This window comes from Triturus cristatus, chromosome 4_1 (assembly GCF_964204655.1).
Source record: "Triturus cristatus chromosome 4_1, aTriCri1.1, whole genome shotgun sequence".
In the NCBI taxonomy this organism is placed as follows: Eukaryota; Metazoa; Chordata; class Amphibia; order Caudata; family Salamandridae; genus Triturus; species Triturus cristatus.
The window spans coordinates 367,521,034-367,548,915 of record NC_140585.1 but is presented as its reverse complement, the minus strand read 5'-3'; the positions used below and the strand labels follow the sequence as shown (position 1 = coordinate 367,548,915).

Genomic DNA, 27,882 nt, shown 5'->3' with positions numbered 1-27,882 from the left:
AGGCAGGTCTCCAGGCAGGAAGAGGCACACACAGTCAACATCTCGATTTGTTCATGGAATGTCCATGGCTTTAAAGACATGGGGCAGGACAACGAAACACTAACTTTCTTTACCCATCATGACATCATCCTGCTTCAGGAAACTTGGAATATGTCAATAATTTCCCTTCCAGGATTTATAGACTTCCACATTCTAGCCGAAAGGCACTCAAAATTTGGGCACCCAAGAGGGGGCCTTTCAACTTATGTAAACCAAAACCTGGATTGGTCATCGGAAGTACTGGACATGGGGATTGCATGGGTCCAAGTGACCAAACTAAGCAGCAGATACTCGTCTAACAGCAGCGACGTCTGGAGCATCATAAACAAATTGTCATCAGCTCCAAAATGACAGCAAGAAGCTGGAATCAGTCAAGAAACATGGGTTCACCACGTCAAATCCACGTACAACAATACAGAAATAGGCTCCACAGAAGAGCAAAATGGCCAGCTTCCTGAACAGGAGGCAAAACAATTAGCTCCTGACATGGTCAATTTTGTAGAATCTGCAGCAAGCTCAGAAGCATTTAGCCATGAGCTAACCAATGAAAAGGTGCTAAGATCTTTCATATTAAAACTTAAAACCAAGGGAGCGGCAGGTCCCAATGGACTTCCAACCGAGTTTTTCAAGGGCGACCCAGCCTTTTGGTCTGTTCATCTTACTCCCGTCTTCAATGAGATCTATACACGATCGAATGCTCCGGTCTCCTGGAAAGGGAATATTATTCACCCTATATTTAAAAAGGGTGACCCCCGCAATCTGGGTAATTATAGATTGATCTCATTGATAGACGTGGAGGCTAAGCTCTATGCTTCTTGTCTTCTGGTCCATCTTCAAGATTGGATGGAAGAGAAGAAAAAAATTCCAAAGTGCCAGACGGGCTTCAGGCAAGGGATGGGCACCCTAACTAATTCTAGCCCTTTTAACGGAAAAAGCACAAAGAAAGAATTCACGATTATTTGCATGCTTCGTGGATATTAAATCTGCCTTTGATCGAGTTAATAGGGGCCAACTTTGGAAGAAACTCAAGGCTTGGGGATTGCCGAGCATAATGCTTAGCGCCATAACCAACTTATACTCGGATACTTGGGCCAGAGTAAAGCTGGGCGACGGATATAGCACAACTCCTAGGATTCAGACGCAGCAAGGTTTGAAACAAGGATGTGTTCTAGCTCCCAGCCTCTTTAATTTGTTTCTTTCAGATATTGCACAGCACCTGGAAAAAGCCAATTGTCATCCTCCTTAAATGGCCAATGAGTCAGTCACCATTTTACAATATGCAGACGACATCGTATTGCTGAGCCAAACCCCAATTGGTCTACAGAGATCCATAAACAATTTAGTAATCTACCTGGAGCAGGAACATCTTGAACTTAATAAAGAAAAAACAAAAATCAGTGGATCATAAAAAAGCGAAATTTAAATGGTCGGCTAATGGGGCAACAGTGGAAGAACAGCATTCCTACAAATACCTTGGTGTAACAATAGGGCACAATGCCTCGCACAAAGTTCATAAATTGACTCTCAAAGCAAAAGCTCAATCATTAATTTACTCGTATAAGCTTCTACGTAAAAAAATTGACTGCCCGAATTACACGTATTTGTTAAAAACAATGGCCGCCCAAGTCTTGCCTAGTCTATCGTATGGTTTGGTCACCTGGTGTGGTAAGGAAGCAATCTTGCTAAACGAGCTATTGTTAAGGATTTATAAGGCCGTCTTTGCATTGCCTAAATCCGCATCTCCAGCTCAGGTCCATCTGGAATTTGGCCTTCAGCACCAAAAATTCAGAGGAATGAGCGGTTTCGTTAAATTGTGTCATAAATTTCGCTCTTCTGCATCCGACTCTATGGACAGACTATGTTGGGATGAAATTAGGGATCAGATGAACTTTGAAACACCGATGTCATGGGGCAGCTTCCTGAAAACATCCTTGGACGAGCTGGAATTACAAACCGCATGGGAAAAAGTGGACGACAATGCAACTTTCAGCAAAGCTGCAAACGCATCAGCAAAAAGGAAATCTCTGCTGGCAGATAAAAAAGAACTTAGCAAACGCCGGCACGGATGGACAGTTATTAACTCATATAAAACCTTAAGGCCTCAAGCTTATTTATCTGCTCATTTTAGCCAGCATATAAAAAAAGAGTTTTACGAATTTCAGAATGGGAATGCACGATTCAAAAGATCTGTATCCAACTTGGAAAAAGCCCCTTTTATCTGAGAACTGCCGACTATGTGGTTACAAATTAGAAACATTAATCCACTTATTATGTGCTTGCCCAGCAGTTTTGCCTGAAAGGAGACAGTGCTTAAAACTTATTTTTAATGCCTTGGAAATTCGTTCGAGCAGGCAAGCGGTAATAAGATGGCTGGAGGGGACGTCCATCATCTTGGCCTGCCGCGGCGTCAAATACATGATAATGGTCAGAAAACTTTTATATCTCGCTGACGCCGTTCAATCTGGATTGTAGCCATTTTTTTTCCATAATCCTTCCACCATATTAATTAAGTGGGCAGCAAGCCACGTCCCTTTGTAAGCTGAAATACACAGTAAAGTCAAACAAAGTCATTATCATTAGGGTTTCGGCGTGTAACATAGCCGCCATGTAAGCACCGACTAGAAGGTTTTTGCAAGCAGGAATTATCGTAAATGTATTTAACGTAATGTAATAGTACTTTTTATACGCCTTGTAATTTTATCGCGATTTTATGTAAATATGATGGGGAATTGTAAAGATTTTAATTAATCAAACAATAAAAAAATGAAATTGAACATCCGATGTCATTCCTTCCCAAAACATCTTCTGCTCCCTACTACTGAGAAAGGATACCAGAAGGGCCAAGGCTGTTCCTCCTATCCAGATTTCCCTCAGCCGCCGCTCCAGAGCCGAATGGTTGATGGTATCAAAGGCAGCCGATAGGTCAAGGAGTACCAGAACTGCCTTTCCACCGCCATCCACTGCTCTACGGATCTCTTCAGCGGTCTTAACCAGGGCTGATTCCGTCAAATGTCGTGGCCGAAAGCCATGTTGGGAAGGGTCTAACAAGTTGTTAGTATCTAAATAAGCTGTGAGCACTCTGTTCAGATACTTCTCCAAGACCTTGGCTGCGAAAGGAAGGCCGGCAATGGGGCGATAATTATTAACATTGGCTGGGTCCAAACTAGTTTTTTTTTTAAAAGGGGCGTGATAGCCGCCCGTTTTCAGATGGTGGGGTACTGTCCAGAGGTTATGATTTGATTCAAAATCGGTGTAAGGTGTTTGCAAATTGGATCAGCTGCTCGGTGCATAAAAGAGGGTGGACACGGGTCGGTTGGGGCTCCGGATTTCAGAGAGAGCAAGATATCACTAACCTCCTCTTTTCTCATCGGCTGAAAACTCCACAGCTTGTGTAGGGAACACCGGCGTATCCCGAAGTTGTGTAGTATTAGAGAATGTCATAAATTCCCTTAACCTTCTCCTGAAAATGTTCCGCAAGAGCATTGCAGAAAATCTGGTCTGGCTTAAAAAAACTAGTTTGCTGGGGTTTCATCAATGAGTTGACTGTTTTGAACAGTTCTCTAGAAGAATTGCCCGCCTCCTTGATTTTGGCTGAGAAAAAGTCTTTTTTGGCAGCCACTATTGCCTCCTTGTATTCCTGAATGGAGAGATTATATAAAATTTTCTTTGAATTATCGTTATCGTATCGTAATCCAAAATAGAAGTTCGCACTGGAGTCGGTGCAGAACCCAAAGTGGCTTACACAGCACGGAGGACGGATCTGCTAGCAGTAACCCAACTGGAGACCCTTGCGAATGCAAGGGCCCATTGAGCACCATAGAGGGAGACGAAAGAATGCTAAAGATACGCAGCACGGCCTCCTTAAAGTCCTTTATCTGCTGTGATGTTGCTGATGGCCCAGGACACATGAGGTGTAGCATGTATAGTTGTGGAATCACTTCAGTCGACGATCTGGTGCAAGACTGATTGCCACCTTGGCGCCCTCCTGACTTCTCTTTGGATAGGGTTAGGATGGTTTGAGACCTCTCGTTTGAGATCTGCTCTCTCCCCAGCAGCTCCTCTGTGCCGGCCTCGCAGCTGATTCCGTCTTGCCTCCATCTGCCTGGTTTCCGAGGCCGCTGCCGTCTGCTCCTCGCTGTGCCTGTTCCAGCCTGGTCAGTGCCCCTCACTGTGCCCCTCACTGTTGTGTGCCTCTTTTTTGCTTTATTGTGAGTGTACTCCTCGTATTGCTTAATTGTTAATTTCTGTGCCCGTTTTTTGTTCTGTTTCCTGAGTGCCTGGCTCTCTCCCTGCCGCTGCTGCCCCTGCAGCTCCATCCCCTGCCGACGCCCATTCCCGCCTCCCAGCTGCACGTCCCTCCCCCTCTCCTACTTAATGGTGGCCACTGCGGTAGCACAGCGGCTGTGCGCCACTTGGTGCGCCAAAGGCAAGCCTGTCTGTGCCCGTCCACGACCCGACCGCGGCCAGCACCAGGAACCCTGGATCTCCAACCATCAACCGATACGACTCAGCTGCCCTCCACGCACTCAACCCCGGAAGGAACAAGCTCTGCCAGCGGTCCATGCCGAACACAACCCACGGCCAGTTCTCCTGCCACCACTGCTGCCAGGACTTCACCACTGCCAACACCGCCAATGCCCTAAGGTGCATCCTCCTCAACGTGCGCTCCTTGCACAGACACGCCATAGAGATCTGGAATCTCCTAGACACCCTCTCACCAGACATCACCTTCTTTACAGAAACCTGGACCAACGCCTCCTCCCTCTCACCCCCGAAATCACCATCCGAGTATACAAGTTCCAGAGGAAGGACCACACCAACCACCAGGGAGGAGGACTCGCCTTCGCACACAAAAACACCCTCAGCCTCTCCACATCGAGCGAAGCCTTCTCCGCCACGGAACACCTCCATTTCCAGGTCCAGACCAGCCCCAACTACACACCCCACGGCATCCTCACCTACAAACCCCCCGGCCCCTCTTCGCCAACCCCATCACCGACCTCATAGCACCCCACGCCATCACCTCCACGGACTACATACTCATCGGAGATCTAAACTTCTACCTCGACAACCCCAGCGACCCCAACTCCACCCACCTCCTGGACAACCTCACCAACATCGGACTGAAACAACTCTTCACCACACCGCACCCACAAGGCAGGACACACCCTTGACCCCATCTTCGCAGGAGGATACAGCATTCATTTCAGCCACACCACACAACCCCATGGACTGATCACCACTGCGTACACTTCCTCGTCAATAAACCCAAGCCACCCAAACCAGCTCCACACCCTGTGCGAAGGAACTGGGGCAGAGTCACCCCACCGCCGTAACCGACGCCAACCTCGCAGCCAGAGAATTTCACACATGGATATCCAACTGCGCAGACAAGCTCGCCTGCTACTCAACTCCGACAGACAGCACCCCAGGAAAGCCAGCTGGTTCACCGCCGAACGCCAAGAAGCCAGACGCACCTGCAGACGCCTCGAGAAGTACTGGAGAAACTGCAAGACTCCTGAAAACTACAGCACTTACAAGAACACCAGGACGGAATACCATCAACGCATCAGAACCACCAAAAGAACCTTCATCCACAACAAAATCCTCGCCAACTCCAAGGAACTCTTAAGCATTCTCCTGGTATTCACCAAGCCTCCCAGCGAAACCACGGACATCACCCCCTCCCAGGACCTCTGCGACAAGCTCGGAGCTTACTTCCCTATGAAAATCAAGAACCTTTATGACAACTTCGAAAATCAAACACCGGACTCCTCTACCATCTTGCCCTCCGACAACGCCAGCCAGACCACCTGGACACCGGTCACAACCGAAGAGACCGCAGTAACCATGAAATGCACCCACTCTGGGGACCCCCACCGTCCCCTGCCCACCGCACATCTACCACAGAGCCGCTACCACCATCGCACCAGAACTACGGCACACTATCAAAGCCACCTTCAAGACTGGCACCTTCACCGACAACTGGAAACGTGCAGAAGTCAGACCACTGCTTAAGAAGCCCTCAGCAGATCCCACGGACCTCAAGAACTACGGGCCCATCTCTCTCCTCCCTTCTGTGGTGAAAGTCGCTGAGAAAACAATCAACGCACGGCTAACAGGATTATTCGACGACAACTCCATCCCTCCCAATCCAGATTCCGCAGCAACTACAGCACCGAGACCGCCCTACTCGCTGCCACAGATGACATCCACACCCTCCTTGACCAAGGCCACACCGCAGCCTTGATTCTACTCGACCTGTCAGCAGCATTCGAAACTGTCTCCCACAGCACACTCGCAGCTAAACTATACGACGCCGGCATACAAGGAACCACCCTCGACTGGATCCGCCAGTTTCTCACCGTCAGAAACCAAAGCCGTCTATTCTTCCATTAGTTAAATGACATTTCGCTAAACAGCACTGAAACCTGTCCCTACTTCCAAAAATAAATAATTGGAACGGGTATGGTAGTAGAAACATATAAATCTGACAACCCATATTCAGGGTGTTAACAGATGAATTGTAATCTATTCACTGACTGCCATCCTTCCTCTCCAAACCCACGGAAATCAACTGCAGAGTACCACAGGGATCATCTCTCAGCACAACCCTCTTCAACATCTACATAGCCCCCCCTGCCGCCATCGTCAGACAGCTCAGCCTCAGCATAGTATCCTACGCCAACGATACCCAGCTCATCCTCTCCCTCACCAAGGACTCCACTACCACCAGACTCATCTTCAAGGAAGGAATGCAGGACATTTCATCCTGCCTGAAACTCAACTCTGAGAAAACAGAAGTCCTAGTCCTCAGAACCACCCTGTCAGCATGGAACAACACCTGGTGGCCCACTGCCCTCGGCAGCCCGCCAACCCCCACGGATTACGCCAGAAACCTCGGCATCATACTCGACTCCTCCCGCTCCATTAACCGTCAGGTCAACGCCGTCACCTCCAGCAGCTGCTTCAACACCCTATGCATTCTCCGTAAGACCTTCAAATGTATCCCCCCCCACCCGAGTCAAGGAAGACAGTCACACGCGCGCTAATAACCAGGAGACTGGAATACGGAAACGCCGTCTATGCCGGCATCAACAAGTCTCTACTCTGCAAGCTCCAGACAATACAGAATAACGCAACCAGACTCGTCCTCGGCATCCTTTTACACGAGCACATCAGCCAACACCTACAGAACCTCCACTGGCTACCTGTCGAGAAGAGAGTCACTTTCAAGATACTCACCCAGGCCTACAAATGCCTCCACAACACCGGACCCCAATACCTCAACAAGAGAATCGCCTTCCACGTACCCAAAAGAAACCTCCGATCCACCAACCTCGCTGTTGCCAAAACCCCTCGTATCCGGAGAGCCAGGACAGGGGGAAGAGCCTTCGCCTACATCGCGGCCAAGACCTGGAACGAGCTCCTGATCGAAATCAGAGGCGCCACCTCTCTGAACACCTTCAGAAAGGCCCTCAAGACCTGGCTCTTCGACTGAACGGAACTGCTGACACCCCCCCCCAACCCAGCACCTTGAGACCCTCACGGGTGAGTAGTGCGCTTACTATTTCCCTGATTGATTGAGTCCTGCTTCGTCTTATACTTCACTTAACAGACAACCCTGAAACAGACCAGTTGTGGGAATGGGTTCCCACCCTCGACTCGAAGCAGAACTTTTGTAAGACTTGCAGCAATGTCTGGTAATATACAACTTCACTTCATGATCCCAATTGCCTTTGGGCACGTTCTACGCACAACTTGGAGTTGAGCCCCGAGCCCAAACACCAGAGGCACACCTCATGTGGGACCGTCACTCATCTTTTTGCGACAGTCACGGCTCAGTTTGAATCCTGTAGTCTTTGGTGGGGACATCACTCCCTTGCACACAAAAAACTTTTGGTATGTAAGGAAGTGGCGCCAATGCGAAGGCGTGGTGCCTATATGCATCACTGCTCGGACCCTTCTAGGGTGGAATAAGGCAATGCAGAGTTGCACAGCACCACGTATAGGTAAGCAGGAGCACTGCTCTGCAAGTTCCCCAATCCAGTTTGGCGCCTGGGGAATAGTCTAAAGGTGAGGAATCTGTGACTAGTTATCAGAAGAAACCCACTCAGCATATTCGGTTGCTGTGTGACTAGCTTTGTTCACAGTGGTGCATTTGCTGGCAAACCTTTTTGCATTTATTTCACCTTTGCTATACCAGGGGTTCCCATCAGACTGATCAAAGGTTCACTTGAGACAAAACCTGCAACCACCTTCTGCTGGGCTGAATTTTACTTAGAGAGAACGTCTAAGTCCTAAAAAAACAACTTCTACTTGGCCAACCCTCCACCTGCATGATAGCAAAGGACTTCATTCCGGACCCACTAAACACTTAAGATTGTAGATTATAATCCTCCTTCAGGCTTATTTTAGCACCATGAGACTTGCATCCTAATGAAGAATATTTGATTTAATTATGAAATAGCTATAAACTGGCTAAATGTATTCCCCTGTTTTTCACCTATAACATTTAGTACTTTGTTGTGAATACAGATCTACTATTTTACACTAACCGTTGTTTCCCTCAAGAACTTGAACTGCATCACTCAGACACTGGCATTGAGCCAATGGGGCTTATCTACCTTTGTTTAGCAAAATCTGGTCTAGGATGCTGAAGGAGCTCTGCTAAAGCACCTTACCCTTTTCTATCATGTAAGCCAGTTTTTCACAAACGGTTGTGGGATTGACTGCATTCCAACTTCAAAGTGCAAAGACCCAGAAATCCAGTCTAAACTGACAAAGGGAGTAAGGTGCTCTGGCACGGTGCTGCAGAAGACTGGCTTGCTGGGTGGCAGCATTGATTTGCTTGATGTGAGACAGGCGGGAGTCTGCAGAATAGACTAGGAAAAGGAAAACAACCACTTAAATCTTGTAGCGTGGTGAGGTAGTATCGCTCCAGTTCTATGAAAAATGAAAAACAGGGCGCAAAAGACTCTGAAGTTATAAGACAGTTTGAAATGAGTTTCCTATGTGGGTCAAAACGGTGTTATTTTCAGGTAAAGTATTCAGTTCTATTTTTCACTGTAGGAAACATTCACAATGACATGAAAAGCTATAATGCAACCAATTGTGGAGAAAATGTGCAGGAGTCTGTAAACAAATCCATAACCACAGTTTCTGCCTATGCTTCGAACCCTAGGTTATGAATATCCTGTCGTAGGAAGTGAGTGAAGCTTGCACGAATGGAGAAGGCAACTTTGGGTAAAGGAGCCCGTTCGGATCTAACCAATGATAAAGCATGGAGAGTTAAAGGAGGCCCATTTTTAAAAAGTAGCATTTATTGGCGTAAACTAAGTGCACCCGTTTTATTTACAACATCGAGCATTTCATACATACATATGGCATCAGTGCATGGTATTGTGTAAATTTGTCATCTGTGCTGGGCACATCTACATAACCAGCAAGAACAGGTAATAGTGATAGTTTCTCTTTTAATACAAAGGGGCAACACAACAAACAAAAAGCATACCCCAGGCCCACTGAATACTCTAAACAGGTGAAACATTATAGAGCCAAAGGACAGTTTCATAATGAACAGGACCAGACATGTCTATTTCAGAAACACACTGAATGAGTAAAGAGGTCAGCGTTCAGCTAAATGTGCAGTGGTAGTGCTATCCGGTAACTATATAGGCTTTCTCGAATATTTACACAAACTTGCCACAGGATGAAATCTTGTGAACTGGTCTCATAGTGAAAATGTCTGTGCACGATCTGTGAAGAGTGGACTTAAAGGTAGGTTCTTGGGAATGCACATTGTAGGAACACACACTTGATTGTTTGGATACGGTATCAATCATGTTTAGAACCATAACAAATACCGGACCCTGCTCTCAAAGACTTACAGATGCAGTGTAAAAAGTGCCTCACGCTCTCCTTTTCTATCAATAAAGCAGATGCTCTAAAAAGAAGTAACTGATGCTCCATGTAGTCAAGTATGGTAAACAAGTATTGCAGGTAAGAGAGCACGCTGAAAACTTCTGCAGCAAGTTAAGCAATCTCCCTTTAAGATACATACGCAGACGAGACGACCTGTTTGGAAGATGAAAAGCAATGAACAGCTAAAGTCTGAATTTAGCCCTATACCTGAACTGGACAACTATTCCTCTAAAAAGATGCAAGACATACCAGTTAACTAATGGGTTAGTGTGGAGCAAGTATGTGTTTAGGCACTTTCAGAAGCTTTGAGCACTGAAAATACAAGACAATTCAGCGAGGAATACATGTCCATGAGGATGCAGTCCTACCAAACAGAGATGAAGGTCAGAACCTCAGTCACAAGAACAAAGCAGAAAGGACTATAATGTACATACAATAGAAGCTAATTGTCTGATTCTACAGTGAAGAAGACAGTTAAACCTTCACCTAAATATAGTCGATTGTCCTTCGAATATTTGTAAAGAGATGAATATATTTTAAGGTCAAATTCACTACTACACGAATAAGAAAGGAATATACTTTGTTGCCAGGAGAACTTGAGCCCTGGCTCCCTCTCAAACAGGCTTGCTGCTACAGCTTTAGGTTGTGAAACTATCGGATGTCTGCCAGTATACAAGGAAATGTGGAACAAATTATAGGGACCTTTACTTGCTACACGTGGTCTTAAGGAAACAAAACCACTGAGCAGTCACGATTTAGATCGAAGGTGTCCAGCTTCAGAAGACGGTAAAGTGGAAAGAACGTTCGATCGAGGACCCAAAGTAGATTTGGGAATTCTTTGGGGAGCTCTTGCAGGCCAATCCTAAGATTAGTTTGTAGGAGGACGTGGAAAGGTATCATTGGATTAATCTGTATCGTGAGAAGATCGAGAACTCTGCTGCATGGCTGGCCACTCTTATGGGGCACAGAATGTAAAACAAGGCCGATAATCTTACAAAACGGATAGAAAATGATCCATCCCAGAATAATGAGGAAAAACAGAAGAGATAGTGGAAACTAAATCACCAAGCTCTAACACCAAAATCCATTTCTGACAAAGAAGGAACAATAGCAAAAAGATGTTTGTTATACAGTGCATAGATTATTGTACCAAAGGTAGTATAGCTGGCTTCAGAAACAATCACTAAACGGACATTGCCGCCTTAAATAGATGGTTACATGTGAGAAATGTAGCGAGGAATACATTGCGGACTAGGATAGGTCTGCGGTAGAGCAGGTGCAAAAATGGTCTGTTTATTGGTTTTAAGGGCCTAGATCAAATGGAATGAAGGTATAAAGGGTCAGAACCTTCCTGCGCCCCAGAGTAGCACCATCACATAAGAGATCCAGCACACATTTGTAGAAAACAGACCCATTCTTGCTGACCACAAGAACAAACAAAGTGAAACTATGACTTCTGTAAAATGAGTTTGGAGATCTGCTATTTTAGTCCCTATAAAATAAATAATAACACTGGTGAGAGGATCTGGGAGTCAGGAAGATTCAGCAGCTGTGATCCCTTGTCCTAAATAGTCAAGTTGCATATCGTCATCTGTGAGAAACCCTACACCTCACATTTTCATCACTGCTCTTCAGAAGACGCTTACAATCTACTGAGCTTTGAAACCTCAGTCTGGAAAGTTTTTTACCTGACTCTGACTACTTAGTTACGTGCTACAAGGCACTGGCATAGTGGTCCTAATACTGTTGCCAAAAAGTGAGCCGAATAAGTCCCTGATCCACGTGGGTACTTGTTTTCGGAAACATAGCCCATGTGGGAGGTATTTCCCAGGACACCAGAGTAGAAGAAAAGGTTCTACCATGCACATTGGAAAGACAATAAATGAAAGAAAACTGTAGGGCAAATCAAAGTCCATGGAGAATTTTTTTTTCAAAGCCGTTCAGTACCAAGAAAAGGAGGTTACTTGGAGTCTTGCATAACTTCTTGGTGCATTTCTGGACGATGATGGTATAGGTCCTCAACAGGAGAAAACATGAGCATTACCAGTTTGTACCAACAGAATGTGCAACCCATTTCAACAACTTCTAGGGCTGCTGCTCCTGTGCCACTTTGGCCAAAAACTTAATGAAAGCTCATATTAGTGAGCAATAAAGACAATCAAAGGGCAATAACGTCCATTGCATTGCCCTGCTCCGAACTAAACACGACATCTGCTTACCCTACCATATAACAAATAGCCCTGCAACTGGCAAAATGGGTATTTCCAACCACAAGTTATTCCTAATCAATCACTTTACCAACTGAAATGTGATGCATGACGGTGTGTGCTCGGGGTGGGAGTACATTACTTTTATTTCATTTTTTTCTGGTTGTAGGTAGCTAGTGATTCTTATGACTATTTTTCACCTGTCCACTGTCTGTGAACCCACACATTCTTACAAACAATCCGAACGGCTGATGCCGTGCACCAAAAGTAAATAAGCCACACTGCACACTTACAGATGTGAAAATACGTTTTCCTGGCTTTTATTATGGCATCAAAAATGAACATTATGAGAATAGCACTTGGCATGTCCACGCTGACTGATACTCAGCTAATATGACACATGCCCAGGTTCTCAACAACTGGATAGAATATTTTTGGTCAGGTTATGGTCAACGGGGCTTTCGTTAGCCACAACAGAAAACTGGAAGGCGTACACCACGAAGAAGGTCTGAAGGTTTATAACGTGGATGCAATAGGGCTTGTTTACTAAGTACAGCATAGTATTCAGAAAGACCTTTGAGTGAGCAGATTACCACAGTACACAGCTAAGAGTTCATAAATAACATTCTACCAAATATGCAAAGAATGGCATTTTGTGTCGGAATGAACACATTTTCAAGTCGTAAAAGTCTCTGCTCCGTACTAGAAGGCATGCAGTTTTCTCCTTCACCACAGATGGGTTTCTCGAATTTCAGCAATAATTTGTCCAGCTCTTTGCAGTGCCTGTGTATGGAGATAAAAGAAAGAGACTGCATAAAAATGTATCACAGCCATTGCAGTTTGATTACAAAGGTCTAGTGTAACTGCCCCTTCCTTTTGAACATGGTAGGATTACATGTTAAAAAGGGCTGGAATGTGTACCCCTGCTTCTGAGGGTCCAGTTTAAAATTCTACACTGCTTTACACATCAGTTACAACTCAGGGTCTCATTCCAAGTTGCAGGATGAATGGGTGGTCAATACCTGCTCCCAGTAAATACGAAAACCGCAGAGTACTGCATTTTTCAGATGTGGAAATTCCATACACTCAGTTCTGCGTGGTGCAACGAGGCAGGACATGTGGGATCGATGTTTTAGGCACAACTTACCACATATTTTGCCTTTTTCCATAAAGTTTTCCTAGACAAATTCCCCCCCCCCCCCCAAAATGTATCCAGGGACAACAATGGATGTGAAATAAATGTTCGTGACAAATCAGGTTACCATTGGTGAGAATAGCATGCAAAAATAAAGTATTTTTGGTGATCATAAGAACCAACACAAACACATATGGTCTAACTAGGGTATTTCAAGTGCACACCTTTTTGTTTCCATTTCATATTTTTGAATAATTACTTGGAGCATCACAAATCAGATTAGTTATTAAAAACAGGAGCAGAGCTAGCGCATTACCCCAGAGTTCTCAATTAAGCTCCAAAGCAGAAAAACAAAAGCTAGCCAGCACACCTCATATTACAGTATCTATTATTCAAAACCAATTGCAAAGGGATGTTTCAAATAAACAAATTTAAAAAGAGTGCCTTGTTTCAGTTCATGTTTTTTCCAGACTTCTCCAGCCAACCCGTGTTTCGTCCAAAGTACGGCAAATTTGCTGTCGGTGTGATGGAGCCAGAAGGAGGTTACTGAGCCTTCCATGAAGAAGATGCACAGATTTAGTGCGATTCTGAAGATTATACATTACTTACATAGAGCATCTTTGTATGAATAGAGAGATGACCCTGAAGTATTCCATAAGAGCGGATATGCCCCGATTACGTCACAGGTAGATTGTCCCATCCGACCAAACACGGCTTGGCAGGAGGAGGCGGAAGAAAAATACCCTTCAAAAACTGTGAAAGAATGCACTCATTTTAAACTTGTACATAGAAGACGGCTCTATGAACTTGACTTTGTACACTAAATACTGTAATAATGGCAGGTGTGCAGGCTAGATTTTGTTCTGCTGCTAAGGATCATAAGAACCAATGTTAACTCACTTGTTTGTCTCTGGGAAGACAAACAATCAAGTGGAGGGAGATGAAGCTTTGAGTGAACTATTTTTTTTGTAGGCGTTTCACTTTAGCATAAGGTTTTCAAATCTTACAAAGGAAAATATGCATCAGTTTGCTCACATGATTTCCCCCAAATATACAAGTTGTATGGTAAGCCTTGCTTATACAGTAAGGCTGGCACACACGTCTTACGACACTAACGTATGTTTGGAATCCTAAAATCACTGTACCTTCAGCATGTCGGCTGCCTCCTTCCTTCGCTGAGCCATGTCCTCCGATTCAGTCAAGAGGTCTTCGAGTAACAACGATTTGTACAGCTGACCAACGAGTTCGCTCTGCAGAGTATCCTTCACATGGTTGACAAGAAAATGCATAACAGCCTTAGGGACACTGAAGAGAAGAAAAAAAAACCAGGACTACGATTAACAAAGAAACGTGCAGTAAAATCCTGCTAAAAACATCTTTTTTGCAATAACCATCAAGCTAAAAATAAAATAGCACAAACTGATAACAAAATAGCATTTCTCCTGATTTTAGGTCAGCAATTCTGGCTTTTGAGATAGCTCGTGTCAATTCAATTCAATTCAAAGAACTTTGTTTGGTTACTATATGAAGAATAACCATAAAAGCACAGTTTATAAATCACACTAAAGTTCCACAATTAAAATAAAGGTAATAGATAAGGCTAAGAACATATAAAAATCATTTCACAATTGATTTACGGAATTTAAAAAAAATTTTTTTAAAGGCAGTAACAGAGGCAATAGTGAATACATTATCCAGATTCTGCAACGCCAAGAATGCGGGGCGACATCGTCTCAGTTCCAATCTTTTTAACACAGGAACAATCCATCTTTTTCTAGGTATAGAATAGAATGTGCAAAAAAACAATATATGTATAGAAGACTGAGCTGACACGTCGTCGCATGGGCAGATACAAAGTGTTCTTGACCAGTCGTTTACCTCAGGAAAGCTTAAAGATCTATGCAGGATGTTCAGTCTGAGGCGTGTTAGCAAAAACCTATCATAATCCCTAGTGGTTAGCAAAACATATGGTTGTATATTTACAGAAATCAAAGGAAGGTGGTGTGCTACCACCGTGGTCTTGGCCATTTCACTCGTAATTCTAGATTCGCTCATGTATAACATGCATGTATTTTTAAGGTCCTTTCTCGGTACCCTGCACATAGTAAAGGGGTCGTTATAATATTCTATATGGCCTATTTAAGTTAAAAAAGTTTAGACATATTTTAGCCATTTTATATGTTTGGCCCCATCAATTCCCAGTGCGTTCTTTATAACATGGCGATTAAAAACAGACTCTTCAGTGGTCCAAACCGAATGCCACAGGAGAACAGGCTGTATCTTGATCACATCCTCAAGGTATGACAGGCCCAATTCTGTATGACAGATAAATGTTGACGTACTGTCCGGTACTGTCGAGGATGATGTTTTCTGCCACTTGGAGTGAATTAACATTAGCGTATCCTCAGATACCTGCTCCATAGGTGGCAATCGCTACACATGTTGCTCTATATATGAGTAACAATTCCCCTGGAGAGCGTCTACCCAGTTACCTGCTACAATTTGTAAATGCCATCAGTGATTTACTGAATAGCAGCCTTCTCGCTTTGATAGCCCTGCTCCAAGAGCCTGACTGATCGAATAGGATCTCTAGGTAAGAAAAAGTATCAGTATTCTCTAATGCCTTGGTGTTGAGAAAGATGGTGTGTTTCTGTTTATTTGCCCCAATCCCACATTTCATAGAGAACGTTTTTGAGCAGTTGTAAGGCCCAAGTTTGTCATAAATTTTGTAAAAGAAGTTACAACCCTTTGGAGACCAATGGGCGTACGGGCCATCAGGACCGCATTGTCTGCATAATGGAGTGCAGGGATGGGGCGTGTAGCTACCAGTGGCAGATCCCTGCACTCCTTAATTAAAGTACTTTCAAGATCATTTATATATAAATACGTAAATAGGAATGGGGCAAGGACACAGCCTTGCCGCACTCCTCTCGATACTCTAAAGTTCTTAGTGCAGTCGCCACCCTGTCCAAAGCGGACCCTCGCCCTTGCCCCTGAATAAAGCTGCCTTAAAAAGGAAATTTTAAAGTTGTCCATCCCCAGCCCTTCCAGGATTACCCAAAGCTTTTCGTGGACGACACAATCAAATGCTGATGTTAAATCAACACATGTTAAAAACAGCCTTTCCCTTTTAGCTTTGGTGTTTTTATCTAAAATAATATGTAGGTTTAGGCCCTGATCAATAGTGCCAAGGCCCTAACGAAAGCCGTATTGCAGATTACGTGATATTGAGTGCTCTCCGCCCACATTTGTGGTCTATCTAAAACCACACGCCCTATTATCTTGACTGTGGAATCCAGTAATGAAATTTGGCGATAAACTGGATTCGCCCTGTCGCCCTTTTTAAAAATAGGAACGATGATGGATTCATACCAAGATGATAAAAAAACCCTAGAACAACAGGCATTAAAAAGTTGCGTTAAGAGTGGTCACCATAGTGCCATATTGTTTTTAAACAGGTCAACCGGGATACCATCCAGGCCCGGGGCCTTACCGCCCATGCTAGCTGTTATGGCCACATTAACCTCGCTCAAAGTAAAATCCATTCTGGAGTATTGGAAAGTGAAAGAAGACTCCGGATCGGCCTCAGACTCCAAAGTTCCATGATCATCTAATATTTGGTTGATATAGGGCTTAGAGTAATGGGAAACCCACTCCGACTCAGAGATGGCTATCTCTATAGTGGCTTTAGATTTATCAGCGAAAAAAAGGCACGCTAACCACCTTCCAGAATGCAGCAGAGTCGCGAATAATCGATGCCTCATGCAGGGCGTTCAAAGCTTCCTCTTTTTGCTGATTCTTCCTTACAGTTATTACCCTCTTGTAGTTCCTTCTGGCTTCCCTAATAAGGTCCTGATCCTTCACTCTGACCTTTAATGCATATTTAAGTCTAGTGTAGGCCTTAGTGCAAGTGGAGTCAAACCACCATTCACTATGGTTGTCATTCCTTTTAGCGTTTACCCAGAGAATTTCTTTAATTTGAGTTGAAATTGCTAAAACATTCTCTATAATTACTGGGTGAGAGGAATTTTAATTGAGGCAGGCATAGAACATATTTTTACACCTCTTCAATAATTTGGTAACAAATTCCTCTGGCTTCACTTTCATCCACTTCAGTGCGTACCCGTTTTGCCTGCTCAAGTAATATTCTTCAAGAGCTGCGTGGATCTGCCTTTTGTATTCAAATCTTGATTAAACACCATAATCTCAATACTTAACGGAAAGTGATCGCTTAGGGCGATGTCATGTGTAATAAAATTCTTCACATGGGGGGAATGTCTGCTAGATATCAGAATATAGTCTATTGTTGAGGAGACACCTCGTCCATTAAAAGTTGGACTAAATGGGACCTCGGGTAAACAGACTGTTAGCAAACCCCATATCACAAGAAAATACGATGTCATTCAGGAGATCTCCATGTGCTGTATGAGAGAAATGCGGAAAACTAGTTTATTTTCCATAGGTTATCCCACAGACCCCCCTTATCACCATTTTGACATAAAAAGCAGTTAAAATCCCCTCCCCATATGACAAAAACATCTTTGGTTATCTGACTTTGCAAGTTAATCACATCTCTGCTTACATTTCTAAATGTTTCCTCCAGCGTTTCCGAAGAGGCGTTGATCTAAAAGTTCAGTATTATCGCACAGGATGCCTGATTGAAGTGCATACTAACAATTTGATAGTATCTATTACTAACAACTAATTCAACTTTCCTTATTTTTAGATGGTTGGAGATACAAGTACAAAGACCCCCTTTTGCTCTACCGTAAATCGATCTAATTGCTGGGGTGTGAAATGTTTTGAAGCCACACATATAGATTGGCTCCTCCACCCAGGTTTCTTGCAAACTAAATATCTCATAATTGTTCACATAATCCACCCATACTTTATTGGTCACTTTTGTTTTCAAACCAGCCACATTCCAAAACATAATCTGGCATTTAACATTCCTCACTTTGCTACCAGTCTTTCCCCCAGTTCCCTCAACAAGCAAGGGTATAAATTCATTATGGGGCATGGGGGTATGTTCCAAAACACCCACCTTCTCTATGTTAGTGAAGTCAGCCGCTTCTATATTTACCGATGTCACTTGGAGTGGTTGTTCTACTATTGTGACACTGGAACTAGTTATTAAGGGGCCCTTATTGCAGAGATCGTCCAAGCCTCTGGTTATAGCACCTTGAGTAGGGTCCTCTAGACTCAGTCAATACACTTCTTCGAGATAGTGGAGTCTATCGAAGAGGTTTTGGGTAGGAATGTTGAACTGTCTCCTATAGAGCGGAGTAAGATTTTCCCAATTAGACCTAGGATGATTCCTGTGTGGAGGTTGACAAAAATATCCTAAAGGAACAGCACTAAAATGTGAGCCTCCCATAAAATTATCTCCAATTCTACTCAATATCAATCTCACTAAATTTGGAGTTTTGAATGACAACACAACAGAGTCCCCTTGGAGTTTTTTTGGCCCTCTTCCTAGCCATCCCACTCTCCTTGCCATCTTAAACTCGTCAAATAATTTCTCAGTTAAGCCTGACCTGGAGCCGAGCCACTGTAAGGACTTATTCCTTAAATTCTCCCAAGATTCTGCCATCTTATCTGCTAATGCGGGTACGTTAACTAGCACCACTACATACGGTGTAACAGCTGGCGGTAAATCTAAGTATGTGGTGTGCTGTGTCCCCTGAGTCTTGGTCGCACGGTTTATATTTACTGAAGGTGGAATGAGTGTGGGCTTGATCACAGCTGGTGCAATAGTGGGTAGATGAGCCTCAGTGTTAGCAAGAGGGGTTTGTTGAATTATGGCAGAGGGCACATATTTAGGGGCGTTATGAGTAGCAGTGACAAAGCCGGTGTAGTTTGACTTCGTACTATAATTTTGGTTGTCATCATTAACAATGTGACCAGGCAAACACATTCTGTCAGGTACTGGTGGCTGAAGTATATCCAAACATTTGGCTAAGGTTGCCTCTATAGTGCCTATTCTGGTTGTCAAACTACATAAACTTTCTCTGATCAATGTATCCAGAGCATCCAACTTTACTTTTAACTTCCCTACCTCACTCGGAGTGTGCATATTAGAGCTAATTAGTGATTTTTCCCAGTTTTCAGGTTTATTAGCTGGAGTGGACTTTACCCTCTTGGGGGCCCTTTTACGAGTTTTAGGAGAGAGCCTCTCAGTTGAAGGGCCCGGAACCTCGGGGGTACTAGGGCAATTATCCGGATTCCTACCGCGCTTATTTGGTGGTTGCTGCAGCACATCGTACTCCTGCTCACTGCCTGACAGGTGATCAGAAATATTCACCACACAGCCATTTGTACCCAATGTGCTTCTCTGTGCCTCAAACAAGTTGGAACTAGCTTTCACTGTAGCGCTCTCATCCGCCCCGGGTTTTAAAGCCTCTTCAACCGTGGTGATCTGCCGTTCTATGGCACCTACAGCTCCAGTGAGATAGTTAAGTAGGGACTAGCGGGAATGCTCCCCTGATTTAGCTAACTTCTTGTTCTGAGTGCTCGTCATTTTTCTCTTCCCCATACTAGATTTATCACATACAAATCACAGATATCAAAATAAAATATCAAACACTTTTACAGAAAGCAGAAGGGAAGATCGAGGTAGCTATAGTCAGTACTTCTTAGAAGACTTAATGCCCTTCGGAAGCTCCCTTAGGAATAAGTAGCATCAGAGCAAGAATGCGGCTTGGTTCAAGGTCAATAACAGATGACTACAAAATTCCTTTCCGTATTACTTCTTTATCAGGATGATCTCCAAGTCACAATACCTTAATACGTGGGTGACAGAGCTGTGGCCCAGCCCGGCCTCTATCGGTCTACGACGGGCCCGTCTTGGCCCGGTCTTTGCCAGTGCTGCGCACGCCCCGCGTCGCGGGACCGCCGCGCTGCCTTTCAAGCCCCTCCAGGGGCTCTGGGTAAAGTGCTGCCGTGCGTTGGGCCGAGGGCTGGACAACAAAGTGCAGGTTCCACAAGAGCGGTCTCCCTGTGTCACCAAAGGCAATGCTGTGTTGGCTGGGCTTGTCAAGGCTTAATTCCATCAGCAGTGCATTCGATAAGAACAAAAGGAAGTCCACTATTTCTGGTAACACACAGGATATCCCACCTGCTCATATGTAATATTTCATTGGTATAGGGTGTAGTGCAGTTTGCACTGTGTTCATGTTATCAGACGTTCTTTCTACGAAAACACAGTCTACATTTAGGACTAGTCTTTTCGCCAAGCCATTATGATTTTTTCAAATGAGTTAAAGATTTTTCATTTCTTAACTAAGGTTTACTTAGATCACATAGACCCATAATACTTAAACATACTTGCACTCATTTAAAGATTGAAGGAATACATATCTAAAATCACTGGTATAGCTTCAGTATGTTTACAGAGTGAATGATCAAGAATCTTTTACCAATATGTATCAGCTATGGTTTTAATAATTTATTCGCCTGTGCCCGACAGTGGAGATTTAGGATAAAACAAATGTAGGATTCTTTTCAAGTTAATAAAGTACTACGTTTGGGTACACTATGTCCGTCGAGGTTCCTGGTGCCATTTACGGATGGTGTTGAAGATTACTTACCCTAAATTTTTAGAGTAAAGGTGAAAAATAAAATGTGCACGCTAAATGTAAGTACATTTCTCGACTAAACGAAATTCAAATAAATGGTGGTTATTCCAGTATTTGAACTTTCATAGATTCACATGCTTGAATCATTCCCCCGTCATCGAGATGGGAGTCCCCGGTATCTTTAAAAGTAATGTCATAGTAGACATAGAACATAGGGCCTAAGGCAGAGCTTTCAAAAGTATGTGTCGCGACACAGTACTGTGTCGCCTGACATGCTTGACATACGTACATTCTCATGCATCAGGACGTCTGCGCCGCATACTTTGGAAAAGCTCTGGCTCAGCGGATCTCCCCTCTGTAAGAAGGCAGCGCAGGTGGTCAAGCTGCTGCTGCTGGGTAAGGGGCCGGGGGAGGATGTAGGGGGCGAGCAGGGGTGCGCTGGGCATGTGATCGGATACCACGGGGGTGGGGGTGGATGCAAGCAGCTGGGTGAAGGGACAGTCAGTGGTGTTTGAGAAATGTGGCGTAGGGTGCCCACCCCAGGACAGGGTTATCGGTACTCTGCTACTGGGTGAGGGAGTCCGAGGTAACACAGCCTTGGTTAGTGGTGGCGTGGAAGGTATTGCTGGTTGACAGCGAGGTAGTGCCCAATACCGAGAGACACCCAGGCGGGGCCTCTGCCTTCAGTGGTTGTGATAACTGGCTGTAGCGCTGCGGGGGGGGGGGGTGACCAGTGCTTTAAATGGGCCGGTACTCACCGGCACTTCCGGATTTTTTTGCCGTCAGTACCGGCACTTCTCTGTAGCCAGCGATAGTACCGGTACCCTGATCCACAGCACGGCAGGCGCAGGTTAGGTTTCTCTTCCAGTGCAGGGCAGATTCCACACTGCTTCCGAGGAGCATGTAATTACGTGTAATGTGTTAATCTGTTTTATTTCCATAAACGCATTTCTCTTGTGTTTTGACATGCTGCAACTGGTACATAAGTCATTAGGTATGAACATATCTTGCCCTTCGCCCCGCCCCTAGCCCCGCCCACTTCCCACACCTAGCCCCGCCCACTTCCCACACCTCTATTTTAATGAGTACCTGCACTTATTTTTTCCCATTTAAAGCACTGGGTGTGACCTCACGTCCTCCTCGTCCTGAAATGAAGTGAAGTCAGATTCAGGAGTCACCGGGACTGTCTGGAGGCGTGCGCCGACAGTCACACAGTCCTGGCGTCCTACTGCATACAGTCAGTGAGTGCGCACAAAACAAGTACTACCGTCGGCAGCATGATCAGCTGCATGCCGCGTGAGACTGACTCTATTCTAAGCCTGGCTCGGCTGCAGAGTCACAGTCAACACAGCAGCTGTCATGGCGCTGCCCAACTGTGAAATGAACACAAAGTGACAGAGAGACAGTAAGTACTGCCACTTTAGTACTATGTTTTCGCACTTACACACTACTGTTTACTCTGTGACACTTAACAAAAATTCCATAGGCTGTAATGACTGTAAACACTGTACGGGCCGTCAAGTTCCATTTGCTCCTGTGCAAGACATTTTTGGATCGGCTGCTCCGATCACTTATTTCTTCAGGCAGGCTCCAGGCTCTGCCCAGCTGCAGCAATCCCCGTTTCCAAGCTCCATGGACATGATACTTTGCCTTCTGAGTGATTCTACTTTTAAAGTCGGTCTTTTGCTGTTCCGTCGCACCTCAAAGAATATTTTTGTTCAGTAGGTACATAAACCTGACCTCCTTAGTTCAGTGTCTTTTTTTCTGTTTTGTTTCTTCACAGGCTGATAACCGTCCGTAGGGAACGCACAACAGGTGTTAGAATCAGGGGGGAAAGATGCAAGAGGGAGACTTCAGTGTAGTTCAAAAAGCGCAGCATAACTCACCAGCCGGGCATAAGAAAAAATGTGAAGCTATCCCAAGTGCAATGGGGATGGAGCAAGCGACGCGGCTCAAAACAAAATATTGTTTAACTATTCTGCTGGCCTTTTACCTGCAGGTAACTGCATATAAAATAAAATGTACACACATTAAATTAAGAACATCAATGCAAGTTAAACTAGCAGGTGGGAAATGCAATCTGTTATGTTGTGGAAGCTCAGCTGGTTAATGTCATCACTGCAGGTGTCTGTTTGTACCATCATTGACACAGAATTGAACCCTTGTTGATGCATTGGAGATTAGGAATATGTATTTGAAGTGCTATGAAGTCCTAGCCTCTGGCAGCGCTATGAATATGCATGTGATTATTTCAAATAGTATAACACGGAGTGTAAGATAGGCTACGATAACAATGTTCACAAAGAACCAGGGACTATTTAGGGTCTGGCAAGGGCATAACAACACCCTCTCTACCGTGGGAGTAGAAGTGGGCCCTTGGCTCTCAGTCCTGAAAGTGGAGCCGTAGCAAATGTATGCATTTGGGATGGTGTCTGCTGTGGTAAATGTTCAGCATGTTCTCTAGTTTGTCATTCAGTTTGGCCGCTCTCGGAGAGGCCTGATTTATTACCATTTGAACGTGACTGAGATTAATAGGGACTATAACCTGTTATGGTAAAAATCTGGCACTCTGGCCTCTTTAGGCTGCAGTTTGATGCCAGCCAAGGAGAAACTGGGCAGATGACATGATCTCCCAGTGCCCTGTTATCTAATATCCAGAGAGTTCTCAGCAAGTAGTAACTTGTCCATGGCCTTCTTCATCCTCCTGTGTGTTGAAGGATGAGGGTATGTGGTGGTACAGTTGTCAACTGTCACTTGTGCAGCCTCATCTGGCCGCCAAACTGCACATGCCAACGAGGACAGGGAAAGGTGACATCTCCCTGGCATCCACCGTGAGACAGGGTGCTGGTAGAGGCGTGAGAGTTTCTACTAGAGGTGTCAGAGCTGTTACTTTTGACTCTTTTTTGGTGGTGGTAGCCTGTTGGTGGGAACTTTATTTAAAAGGTGTTTTTTGACTGAATCACTCATTTCTTAGGTAGGTCTTATACTGTGTATTCTATGCCGGAAGGTTTGCTCGTAGGAGCTGTGTTGGTTGACCATGTTTTTTTGCTGCTATGTTCAATGGGTTATCCTGCTATGTGTTTCTTTCATGGTGTCTTAAGCTTCCACTCTGAATGTTGCATTTCCCTTCTGCGGCCTGTGTGTCAATCGATCTGTGCCTCTCCACCCTTTGTAACCCCTCTGTGTGTCTGCCACCTCCTCAGTATCAGCTTTTTCTGCCTTACACCCTACTAAAGTTTGTATATGTGCCCCTTTCCCCACTGCAGCCTCTCTGGTGTATCTATCTCGCCCCTGCCGGCCCTCTGAGCCCCTCCACCCTGAAGCTCCTGTGTGCAGCCCTAGCCTGTTTAACTGCCTGGCCTGCCGCCCTTTTGTATGTGCTCTGCCTCATCTCATCAGTGCAGCCGCTCTATGAGCTAACTGTAGTGTTTATGTGTGGCATAGTTCTCTTGCAAGCCCTCAGTATGCCCCTGCCCCCCACATGGGCCAATACCTTGTTTCTGCTGTCCCTCTGTGTGCCCACGACTCCTGGAACTCCAATGTGACACTCATCATCCATTCCGCCTTTCCGTGCCACTCCGCTTGTTTCAGGCACAAACCTAACCTTACACCCAGTTTTGCCAGTCACTGTCATTGTTAGAACAGATTCACAATTGCTTTATTAACCTTCCTGCTTTCTCAAATTGGCTTGAAAATGCACCATTTGCCCACTATTTTTTCTAAATTTTCGCGGGGAGAGAACCCACCGAACCCCTCTTAGGTGGTTCAGGCACGCTAGCTCGCATTACCGTGTCACTAAATCACGAATGTATAAAAGGTGTGTCACCAACATGAAAAGTTTGGAAAGCTGTGGCCTAAGGCCTCATTATTTAGTAACATCCATGTCCTTATTAAACAAGCATTGGCATAGCCAATAGGTCTCGCTTTTGGGACCTTATAAGTATTTAGTTATGCAGCTCAATATCCTTGGTGCAACAACATCAACTGCTGCATAGCTAAGCACTTATAAGGTCCCAAAGGCCAGACCTATTGGCTATGCCAATGCTTGTTAAACTTGGTAACACTGCCTGGACATTGATTGCACCTCATTAGTAGTTTCAAGTTCAAGTTTATTTATGTATGATCTTGGAACTCCAAAGAGATCCACATAATCTGAAAGGCCAACAACATAAATAAGAAAAAAATGTGTGCAGCATAATTTCTACAATCATAAGCAAAAGCTGACAATAAAAAATCTCCAAATACAAAACATTAGAATATTTTCTTGAATAGGAAATAGTTAAAATATCCTTTATGCCCTTAATACTGTATAACAGGTTACCTCATTAGTACCATTGTAACAATCAAATACAGCAATAAGCAACAGAAAGGTGACCTGTCCAGCTTTGCAAATGCCTTTCACTAAGCCGCAAGATGTGTTGCTGCATTTTTTGTAACTTTTGGAGCTGGAATTTACTTTTGCTGCTGTTAATATCTGCTGATTATGCGGAAGATGATGGATTATGTGGCAAATGTGACAAATCTATAATTATGCGAAAATGGCTGCAGGCGCATAATTTCAGTGGCACTGGCCTGATTATAAGATACCGCAATAATCATGGTTCAGTGTGCATCTCAGGCCTCTGGGCCTTGGTGCCACTGCACCTCCTGCACAAATGGAAGCAGCGTCCCTGCCTCCTTTGAGAGAAACGGGATTTGTATGGCATTCTGCCCTGGCCGCTTTGGTATCACAAAGTAATTGACCCTTAGGGTTTTAAATGACATTACTATAGGCCAGAAGTCTTTGCCTGGCGCCCTGGTCACCACAGCTGGTCAGTCAGTCGTTACAAAAGACACACCAATAGTACCCATTGACACCGAAATATAATACCAGTTTGACGATATTGGAGACCCCTGAAGGGTTTGGTTCTTAGAGCTAAGCCTTCCTTCCAACTCGACTGTGACTAGTGTCTCTCTTTGAATTTGTTGTCTGACCGCCTGACAAAAATCGACTCAGTTTGCATGGGTGGCAAGTTTCCTAGGCCCATGCGTGACTAGTTAGGCCATTCCTCATTTTTCTTAGAATTCTGAGAGCCTTATTTAACCCAGTACTAAACTGGGACTACAAGTCCCAGAATTCTATGGAAAAAATAGGTCAGACCTAACTAGTCACTTACGTACCTTGGAAACTTGGCAACTATGGCATTACTTATGAAGGCCATGCGCCAGCGATGCGTCACTTTTAAAATGGGGAAAAGTGGCGCACCGGGGGCGCAACGCCTTCATAAATAAGGCACTATAAGTTTGAAGTGTATGGCATTTAGAAGGTGAGATCCAGTGACAGCACACGTTACCTGCCGACGCGCACAATAAATGGTCCACGTCAACGTTGATCTTTTCTCGAAAAGTTCACTACGCTTTTGTTTTTTCAAAAAACTATGTTGACAGTACGGAGCCTTCACTTCGCTTGTAAAGCTTGCACTGCAGCAGTCATTCGCTTGAAAAGCTTGCACTGCAGCAGTCACACGATTGTCAAACTACGTTCGTGGCAGGGGTAGAAAGCACTATATAAATACAAGTATTATAATTATCAGTGCGTTTTTATTTTCGCGCTCCATGACAGTTTGGGCATCGGCAGGATGTCGAAATTTCAAAGGCCATATTAAACAAGCGGCAAGCGGAAAGTGATCGCGATCGCTATCAAACATCAAAGCGGCCGTGCGGCCGCGAAAGAAATCGCGGGTCAAGTGCGGCGCGCGCGCACATGCACTGTAGCTCTAGGCTGGCCTGGTAGCACTTTTTGGAGCCCTCTCAATAAGTCTCGCCAGATCAGCGCATGCGCTGGGTCAGACGAGACCTAAAAAAGGACCAAACTTAGAAAACAGCCAGTCCGATGATACCACCCTGTAGAACCTACCGGCGTGAAGCTCCAGTCCCTCAGACTTTCGACCACACCTCGTGCAAGGGAGTCTCCACTGAGCTCTGCTCAGTTTTTATCCTCACAGCGCTTGAAAGAAAATTTCTTCAGGTTTTTTCTATCTCACAGATATACAATCCAGTCCTGTACATCTGTGTTTAGGTGAAGTAAACTGATGCCCACCATGTCAGACACCCAACAAAGGCCTCTTCAGACCCTGTGACATCTGCAGGAACACGAGACTGCACATAGACGACCCTCACTAGGACTGTTTTATCCTGACCACAAACCTAAGGATTGTAAGGTATGCCGCAGGTTTTCAACTAATACTTTGAAAGATTGAGAAGGGAGGCTTCTCTTGTGGCTGCAGAGGCTTAAGAACAGAGATACTTTGGTCTCTGATGAGGAGAGTGATGCATCGTCAATCTCCTCTAAATCGCCTCAAAAAAGACATTTGGAAGACCCTGCAGGTCCATCTTCTCAGCCACCATAAAAATTAATGAGAGCGCTCTCATAAACCTAGTGCTCCTCCTAAGCCACCTTCCCAGCTGCAGCAGAATAAACAAGCATCGGCATAGCCAATAGGTCTCGCCTTTGGGACCTTATAAGTGTTTATCTAGCACTATTGGCGATTGTTTTCTGTCTGCATTTATTTTTAAAAGTGGAAAAATACAGAAAAATGGGATTCTTAGAAGTGTCTCTTCATGTGGTCTTTCATGAATTCCAGGCCAACAGCTGAGCAGATAGATGGCATGGAGAGTTAAAAAACAGGATGAGGGTTCCTTATCAAATGGCATATGACAACGTAATGGTAACATTTACCTGTGGGTGCATTACTATATTGTAATTGGCTGCTTAATGTGCTAAAGCACGAAAGGCATCAAAGTAAGAGTGCATGATTAACAGGTACATGTCGAAATATACAATGTTACAACTTCATTTATTCACCAAACTCAAAATAAATATAGATAAATAATAGTAAGATAGCCAACAAATAAATATGGTTAAATAAATACGAAAATGTAAAAAAAAAAAAATACCATAATACCAGGAGCTCTATTTATAGCAGTGGCGGCTGGTCCATTAGGGGCGTTGGGGCAGCGC

At 44.6% G+C, this 27,882-nt stretch overlaps 1 protein-coding gene across 4 annotated transcripts in view; it reads right to left on the bottom strand.

Annotated features, from left to right (window-relative positions):
* Positions 1 to 9,344: 9,344 nt before the first annotated feature.
* The window catches only part of DNM1L (dynamin 1 like), a 610,546-nt gene continuing 592,008 nt past the window's right edge, over positions 9,345 to 27,882 (bottom strand). For all 4 annotated transcript variants that reach the window (XM_085652405.1, XM_085652403.1, XM_085652402.1 and 1 more), the window contains 2 exons: positions 14,451 to 14,610; positions 9,345 to 12,953 (listed from right to left, as the gene is read on the bottom strand). In XM_085652405.1, coding sequence (XP_085508531.1) covers positions 12,897 to 12,953; positions 14,451 to 14,610 — 217 coding nt within the window. In that variant the 3' untranslated portion in view covers positions 9,345 to 12,896. The remainder of the gene's footprint in view (positions 12,954 to 14,450; positions 14,611 to 27,882) is intronic.